Source organism: Chanodichthys erythropterus, chromosome 19 (assembly GCF_024489055.1).
Source record: "Chanodichthys erythropterus isolate Z2021 chromosome 19, ASM2448905v1, whole genome shotgun sequence".
In the NCBI taxonomy this organism is placed as follows: Eukaryota; Metazoa; Chordata; class Actinopteri; order Cypriniformes; family Xenocyprididae; genus Chanodichthys; species Chanodichthys erythropterus.
Genome location: NC_090239.1, coordinates 10,189,360 through 10,198,314, shown reverse-complemented (window position 1 = coordinate 10,198,314; position 8,955 = coordinate 10,189,360). Strand labels below are relative to the sequence as shown.

At 35.9% G+C, this 8,955-nt stretch overlaps 1 protein-coding gene across 2 annotated transcripts in view; it reads right to left on the bottom strand.

Moving 5' to 3' along the window:
• Positions 1 to 8,955, bottom strand: part of tmem94 (transmembrane protein 94) — a 31,808-nt gene continuing 22,853 nt past the window's right edge. For both annotated transcript variants that reach the window (XM_067369214.1, XM_067369215.1), the window contains 9 exons: positions 8,696 to 8,885; positions 5,850 to 5,927; positions 5,655 to 5,740; positions 5,464 to 5,545; positions 5,198 to 5,361; positions 5,025 to 5,116; positions 4,808 to 4,901; positions 4,489 to 4,659; positions 1 to 2,911 (listed from right to left, as the gene is read on the bottom strand). In XM_067369214.1, the coding sequence (XP_067225315.1) occupies positions 2,839 to 2,911; positions 4,489 to 4,659; positions 4,808 to 4,901; positions 5,025 to 5,116; positions 5,198 to 5,361; positions 5,464 to 5,545; positions 5,655 to 5,740; positions 5,850 to 5,927; positions 8,696 to 8,885 (1,030 nt within the window). In that variant the 3' untranslated portion in view covers positions 1 to 2,838. The remainder of the gene's footprint in view (positions 2,912 to 4,488; positions 4,660 to 4,807; positions 4,902 to 5,024; positions 5,117 to 5,197; positions 5,362 to 5,463; positions 5,546 to 5,654; positions 5,741 to 5,849; positions 5,928 to 8,695; positions 8,886 to 8,955) is intronic.

Here is an 8,955-nt window from a genome sequence, read left to right as displayed (position 1 = left end):
TTTATTAACATAACATTGGTTCACAAATAATCTGTGGGGAAGGGGAGAAATCAATGTTAGAGACATCTTAAAAAAATACAAACTGTACAACATTTATAAATCTTTTGAACATTCATAAATAGCAAATATCTCTGTATATTGAGTCAATCAGTGTAGGTTGTAGCCCAGGCATGTATTTTGCAGAGGTTCTGATTCACACTCCTGGCTTAAAGATTACAGCCTCTCTGACTGATGGAAAAAGCATCAGCATCATTTTTAATACATGCATGACCGAGTCAACATATTCAATATTCAGCAGATGAGTTAAGAAATCAAGAAAATCTTGCATTCTTATGGTCTTTATCATGCATACATCAGGAAATAAGAGAACATTTCAAAAACAATTACAAAAAAGCCAACTGTACAAAAACGCTGCTCACAAGCCCACATCCCAAAACTATTTTTCCTGTTACCACAACAGTTTGTATATAACAGATCAGTGCTTATACTGAAACTAATTTCTCTCTCAATTGTACATTGTTATACCACTAATTCAGCACCAATTCAGAGCCTCTGGACTACTTTTTGATTTCTCTGATATGTATGCATTAGGGTTGTTTAATTACACAGCCGTGGTGCTGAGCAGCCTTGTGGCGTAAACATCGAACCACAACAACACATCATAAGACCTGCCTTCCTGTTGAATGAGCAGGAAAAGTAGAAGAAAGCATGTAACATGCATTGCAAAAATGCACTACGTTCTCTCATGAATATTCAGTGCCTATGACGATCTCTAGATGCGTTATGGAAAAGGCGGTTAGGTTGCAATCATTTGCTGTTAAGATGTACAGAAATGTGTAATCGTTTCAAAATAAATACATTAGAGGTTACAGTATGTATTTGCGATTTAAACATAAATATAACAGTGACACGGGAACAAAAAGGAAATCAGTAAGTTAAGACATCTTTCGGTTCATTACGTAGAAAAGGGGATTGACTGTGGCTCATAGGAAAGGCAGCTTCTTCAGAAAATGCTAACTGAGTTTTGACTATAGGTTCTAAAGGTCCCATGAAACCTGTACACATCAGTCATTACAAAATCTGCCACTTACGCAGGACTTAGCAGCAACTTAAAGGGACAGTTCACCTAAGAATTAAAATTCAATGAAAATCAATTATTCACCCTCATGTCATTCCAAACATGAATGATTCTCTTTCTTCTGTGGAGCATTTTTTTTTTTTTTTTTTTTTTTTAAACGGTTGGCACATTCTAGAAAATATCTCCTTTAATGAATTAAAGTCTGGAACGACATGAGGGTATGTAATTGATGACAATTTTAATTTTTGGGTGAACTATCCATTTAAATTCTCCATTTGATGAGTCTATGGTAAGTCAGAGGTTTCAGGTTATATGTTGGAGAATTGCACTAGTATTGAAAAAAAAAAGAAAAAAAATGCTGGTAATTTGAACATTAGCTGGTCACTATCCGAAAAATCTGCACATCTGGTGACAGATCTGTGAGCGAGCCCCTTATACTCCATAGCTGCAGTCCAACTGGATCAATTAAAATAATAAAACTTCATGAAGTTGCCTAGAATTATTTATAGCGAGGCAATCAGCTAGAGGTAGAACACAATAAAAACTGAATATCCCTCTTGACCAGTAAACACTGAATTCTCTACATAAAAGTTAAAATAAAATTAAAATTAAAATTAAAATGAGCCCGACCACATCCAGAGTTAGATTATATTCTTTACAGAACTTCAGAAATAATTATCTTGAAAAAGTGATTTTGTCATCTGGCATGCAAAAAATCAGTGCATTCTGGCTGACGATCACATGTAAAAACATTTCAAATGTTTCTGTAGACAGAATGAGATCAGTTCGAGTTGGAATATTCTTCCTTCAGCTGGAAAGCTTTTGCTTTGCCTGATTAAAAGTCTTTGCATTTTGATTGAACTCAAGAACTTTGCAGTAAAAATAGTTTAAAAGAAGACTAAAAAAAGATTCCAGCTATTCATGCCTTTCATCCGATATCAGTTTGTAAAAGAAATTTCAAGCCTGACTGATTCTAGGTTAGCAAGTAAATGAGTTTTCACACATTGTCTGGCTGCATTTGATTTTGGAAGCAAAGCTTCTCCGCAAAGTTGCACTGGCTGATGTATTCACTTGTACATTATGAATCGCAAAATAAAACAGAATGAAATATTCCCCCTCTGAATATGAGGTAAGTTGAGGCGATGACATTCACATTATAACCTGTTAAAACAGGCTTCTTATGAAGTAGTAAATGAACTGCACGAAACCTCTCAGCAGAGTGACGGCTAAAACACGAACACAGAGAACCTACAGCTAAAGCTCATCTCATGAGCGGTCAATTGTCTCGTGTTTGAAACAATAAAATCCCCTTTTCACAACAGCTAGTAAAAATGCTAAAAATAGAGAAGAAAAAAAATCATGCTAATTTAGCCCTCCGTTGTACATTTTGGTATATATTTGCTATATCGTGCATTAGTTTGAGGTTTCGAGGGGGTAAAGGAATGGCCTCATTGGAAAATAATCCCTCTACTAAATGACCCTGTCCAAACCAAAGCAGCATGCAGGTGAACATCCCTCAAACAACACTGATTTAGGCTTTACTCAAAGTAAAGTTAGATTTCATCTAAGATAGTTCAGGATCTCACTGATTAAAAACGCAGCCCTCAGTGGCGTTCATGGCAGAAATAAGGTTCTGCCTATTGGAGGTGTGGCAGGAAGAGCTCTGCTGAAGGGAATCCAAAAGGAGCCTTGGTCTTCTCGACCATGGAAATGAACATGACGCTGAAGAGTAAGACCGTGCTGTCCTGTACAGACGCAGGTCAGAAGGGAGAGTTCATTCCCAGCTTAGTCTCAAACTGAAGCTTCTGCCTCTTCTGGTAACGCACTCGTACCCTGAAATCAGAGCCATATTTTTCTGGTTATCAAAATCTAGCTGTGGGTTAAATGAGTAATGCTTTAATTAGACTAAATTTACAATCATTTAAAGTTTAAATGAGATGCACGTTCATAAATTAATATGGAATCAAATTTATTGTATAAAAACTGAATGAAGACTTTGCGTCCAGTCATGTGACTCCAGTCACAAGCTAAATGTCGGTGACTGCCAGTACACATGAAGTTTAGTAATTTAATAAAAGAGCAACAGTGGCTTTCTCAGTAGTTACAACATTAAAGTGGCGATTTTATTTCCACATGATGAGAAGCACTATTTTATTCACATATTGTTTGCCATATGCTGATTTTTGACAAATTAAATTTGCAACTTGCAAACTGAACATGACACGGCAAGTTTGAATGAGAACAAAATGAGATTTCAGAGCAATGGTGAAGGAGAATAACACTTTCAGTGTCACATGATTCTTCAGAAACCATTCTAATGTGTTGTTTTTGTTCTTATCAGTGTTTAAAACAGCTGTGCTGCCAAAATATATTTGTGGAAACTTTTTTTTTTTTTTTTCCAGGATTCTTTGATGAATAGAAAGTTCAAAAGAACAGCATTTATTTGAAATAGAAATCTCTGATAACATTATAAATGTTATATTTGCTGTCACTTTTGATCAATTTAAAGGGTTAGTTCACCCAAAAATGAAATTTCTGTCATTAATTACTCACCCTCACTTTGTTCCAAAACCCTAAAGGTCTTTATTCATCTTTGGAACACAAATTAAGATATTTTGATGAAATCCGAGAGGTTTTTTTTAAACCCCCATAGAAAGCAACATAATTACCACATTCAAGGTCCAGAAAAGTAGTATAGACATTGTTAAAATAGTCAACATGACTGCAGTGGTTCAACCTTACTGTTACGAAGTGACGAGAATAGTTTTTTTGTGCAAAAACAAAACAAAAATAACGACTTTATTCAACAATTTCTTCTCAACCCAGTCAGTCTCCTATGCAGTTGCGCAGTGAATGCAGTGCAGAGCTTGCATGTTTATGTCCGAAAGCTGGCTCATTATTCATAACAGTAAGGTTGAACCACTGTAGTCACGTTGACTATTTTAATGATGTCTTTACTACTTTTCTGGACACTGAATGTGGCAATTACATTGCGTTCTATGGGGGATAAAAAAAACTAAAAAAAAAAACTCATAATTTCATCAAAAATATCTTAGTTTGAGAATGAAGGTTGCACTTACAGGTTTGGAACTACATTAGGGTGAGTAATTAATGACTGTCACACATTAACCCTTTAATGTGTCCTTACTGAAAATGACCTCAAACTTTTAAATGACTACATTTTAGTCAACTACTGACATAAAGATAACTTGGAGATCTTTAAATGAATCATATGGACTAATTTTATGTGTTTATTTTTTGTTTTTAGAAAATTTGATTGCCTCTGGTCACAATATGCATTCATGGTCTGAAAAAGCACAGTCATACAGGTTTGGGATGACATAAATATGAGTAAATGATGTCTGAATTATCATTGGTACCCTCTACATTAAATAGATTTCTCCTCTTACCTGATTTCATGCAGTTTTACTGCTTCATTGATTAGCACCACAAGTACGATGGACAGAGAGACTAACAGCCAGACCAACAGGGGAATGTGCTGTAGAGTGAAGACCACTTCTGCACTCCTGTCCTGCCACAAATGATAATCTATCACAGCCTGTACCACCTGTCCCAACAACCTGCGAGGGGGAAAGAGGAAAATCCATTAGTGGATTTAAATGACCCCAGGCAAGCAAAAATAGTTTTCAAAAACATTTTACTTTCACAAATTGCTTTTAACATGTGACTCTGTTTAATATAGAGAATATTATTATTATTTGCACTCACACCACAGGCACTGTGAGACACCACCATGTGTTACTGAACGGGTTCCTCCGCCACAGGGGTGATGAACGGTGCACATAACTCAGAGAGATGACCACTGCAGAATAGAGTGAGAGAAATAATAATTAACATGACTATAAACAGATCATGTTTTTTTTTCCATCCAAATCCATCTAGATAAACCATATTCAAACGAGGCAATGCATTTTATTGAAATCACCTGTGTGCAAAGCTAGAAACCCAGCCATGATCTTCTGAATTAGAAGCAGCCCATTTGACAATTCACCAAACCACTGCGGGGCTTCCTGGGAGCTGTATATATTAATTATTGATTAAAACTCATAACTAATTCATATAATCTAAACATATAAGTGTGTGTGTGTGTGTGTTTACCTGGATGCGAGTATGTGGGAGCAGGTGATGGTGCTGTTATCAGTTTTTGTGAGGTTAGCTGCTATAGAACACACTTCCTGTAGAGAAAACCCAAAGCCGACTAAGTAGGCCAACATCGTCAGACCGAACTTCAACAGGAACCAGCCCAGGAAGTACTGCTGGGTCTGTGGGAGGGAGTCAAAAATAACATGAATGCACATGTGTGTCAAGATTGTTTAAATAGTTTGCAGTTTAAATCGGGTGTATTGTGTGGTCTCATGACTGACCTTGCGTGGTATGGAGTCAAGATTCTTTCCAGTAGCGACTGTCATCACCGAACTGTCAGGAGGTTTTCCCAGGAATGACACGCTGTGAATGCCAAAATATATTTATATATAGGTCACAAATATGTCACAGTGAACAAGTTTTACTAAAATGCAACATGTGGGTATCTTTTTTGTCATTTCCTCTCTAATACCTTAGCAGAGGGTAACAGAAGCAGGAAAGCCACAGTATGTCTGTGATGTTCATGGGAGGAGGCAGCTGAAGAACACAGGCCAGGAACTACAAAATCCAAGTACATCAAGGGTACAAATATGAATAATTAATATTATAATAAATAATTATCCTGTACATAACATGCTGTTCTGTTTTGGAAACAAACTTTTCTCACCTGAATGATAACCAGTGTCAGTTGACACTGCAGTAGGAAGAGGAAGCACTTGCGAATGCCGTAGGTAGTGTGTCTCGCCTGAAGATACATCAAAAACATCACTTAGATTCAATCATTTTCTTTTTTTAAGACCATTTTATTAGGCATATTCTAATTATGATGGAGGAATGGGACTTAGTCCTAATCATATTCCTTTTCAGTACATTGACATTTTTTCTGCTTGCGCTGTGATGCAGTGGTTAGCATGTGGGTGATACAGGTTTGAGTCTGGCCTGCAACCACTCTCCTTCCCCTAATAATTTAATGCCCACTCTTTATGATATCTGTCTAATAAAGTAACAAAAATCCCTAAATATTATATTATATATATATATATATATATATATATATATATATATATATATATATATATATATATATATATATATATATATATATATACACACAGTTGTGGCCAGAATTATTAGACCCCTTCATAAATATGATCAAAGATGACTCTAAAAATAAATCTGCATTGTTTATCCTTTGATCTTTAATTCATAAAATTAGCAAAAATCTAACCTTTTATTGAAGGAAAAGAATTGAAAGTGGGGGGAAATAACATTATGAAATAAATGTTTTTCTCCAAAACACATTGCCCACAATTATTAACACCCCTAGAATTTTTTATGAGTAAAATATCTCTGAAGTATATTCCCATTCTTATTTAAAATTTTTTAGCTCACCGGGGTGATCATGAACATGAAATTGGCCAGCCATGACTTCCTGTTCCACAGGAGTATAAACATGAGGAAACATAAAGGCCAAATTCCCTTAATCATTCATCACAATGAGAAAAAACAAAGAATATAGTTCTGATGTGTAGCAAATGATTGTCGAGCTTCACAAAATAGAAAGTGGCTGTAAGAAAATACCTAAAACATTGAAAATCCCCATTTCCACTATCAGGGCAATAATTGAGAAGTTCCAATCAACTAAAGATGTTACAAATCTGACTGAAAGAGGACATGTGTCTAAATCGTCCTAATGTGAAGTGAGGAGGAGAGTTTGAGTGGACAAAGACTCTAAGGATCACAGCTGGAGAATTGCAGAGATTAGTTGAGTCTTGAATCTCAGAAAGCCTAAAAAAAATTTATCAAAAGCACCTACATCCCCACAAGTTGTTCTGGAGGGTTTCAAGAAAAATCTTCTGCTCTCATCCAGAAACAATCTCCAGCATATTCAGTTGTCAGACAAGACTGGAACTTCAAACGGGACAAGCTTCTATGGTCAGATGAAACTAAAAAAAGAGCTTTTTGGCAGCAAACCCACCAGATGGTTTTGGTGCACACATGGATAAAAAGTGCCCCATGCCCACGGTCAAATATACTGCTGGATCTTTAATGTTGTGGGCCTATTTTTGTGCTGGAGGTCCTGGACATCTTGTTCAGATATATCATATCATGGATTCTACCAAATATCAACAGATAAAAAATCAAAACCTGACCAACTGTGCTAGAAATCTTATAATGGGCTGTGGTTGGATCATCCGTCGGGACAATGATCCAATACAAACATCAAAACCAGCACAAAAATGGGTCACTGAGCACAAAATGAAGCTTCTGCCATGGTCTTCCCAGTTCCCTGACCTGAACCCTAAAGAAATGAGTGGAGTGAACTAAAGAGAAGAAGCATCTGGAGAGATTCTGTATGGAGGAATTGTCTCTGATCTCTTCTCAGGTGTTCCCAAACTCATCAGGCATTATAGAAGAAGACTCAGTGCTGTTATCTTGGCAAAAGGAGGTTGCAAAAAGAATTGAATAAAAGGGTGTTAATAATTGTGGGCAACGTGTTTTGGAGAAAAACATTTATTTCATAATGTTATTTCCCCCCACTTTCAATTCTTTTCCTTCAATGAAAGGTTTGATTTTTGCTAATTTTATGAATTAAAGATCAAAAGGATAAACAAAGCAGATTTATTTTTAGAGTCATCTTTGATCATATTTATGAAGGGGTCTAATAATTCTGGCCACAACTATATATATATATATATATATATATATATATATATATATATATACTGCCATTCTGAAGTGTAGGGTCAGAAAGATTTTTTTTGTTTTTGAAAGAAATTAATACTTTTATTCAGGAAGGATGAATTAAATTAATCAAAAGAAGACAGTAAAGACATTTATAATGTTACAAAAGTTTTCTTTTTCAAATTAAAGTTGTTCTTTTGAAGTTTCTACTCAAAATGTGTTTTTTTAACAAAAAATATTAAGCAGCACAACTGTTTTCAACATTGATAATAATGAGAAATGTTTTTTTGAGCAGCAAATCAGCATATTGGAATGATTTCTGAATGATCATGTGATAGTGAATACTGGAGTAATGATGCTAAAAATTCACCTTTGCCATCACAGGAATGAATTACATTTTAAAATAAATTAAAATAGAAAACAGTTATTTTAAATTGCAACAATATTACTGTTTTTTTTTTTTTTTTTACCATATTTTGATCAAATAAATGCAGTTTTGGTGAGAGACTAAGAAACATTTTTCAAAAGCATAAAAAAAAAAAAAAAACCTTTGTTTTGCCCAATCCTGTTCCTGGAGATCTACATACCTGCAGAGTTCAGATCCAACCCTGATCAAACACACCTGTCTGTGATTACCAAGTGCTCCTGAAGATCTTAATTAGCTGATTCATTTGTGATTGATCAGTGTTGGAGCTGAACATCGGAGGAAGGTAGCTTTACCAGGAACAGGATTGTGCATCCCTGGTGTAGAAAAATGCACTGAATGAGCTTGCTCTTATGTGATCAACAGCATTCCAGAGAGAGTGTTTATGTGAGAGCTCTCCAAACCTGCTCTATGAGTTTGACCATGCTGACACTCTCGCCCTGATGGAAGGACACGGAGCAGGCAAGGCTGTTGAGTTGAGCACTGAGCCCCAGTGGAGACAGCTCATCACAGTCTTTATTCAGCCCGCAGCCTGCAGCGTATCCAAATGTCTCCCAAGAGCACCGGGACGGGTACAGCGGATCCAGGGAGATACTATAACACACAGAGTGAGGAATTCCAAAACCTTATGATCACTTAAAATTCAGATGGATTTAATTCATTT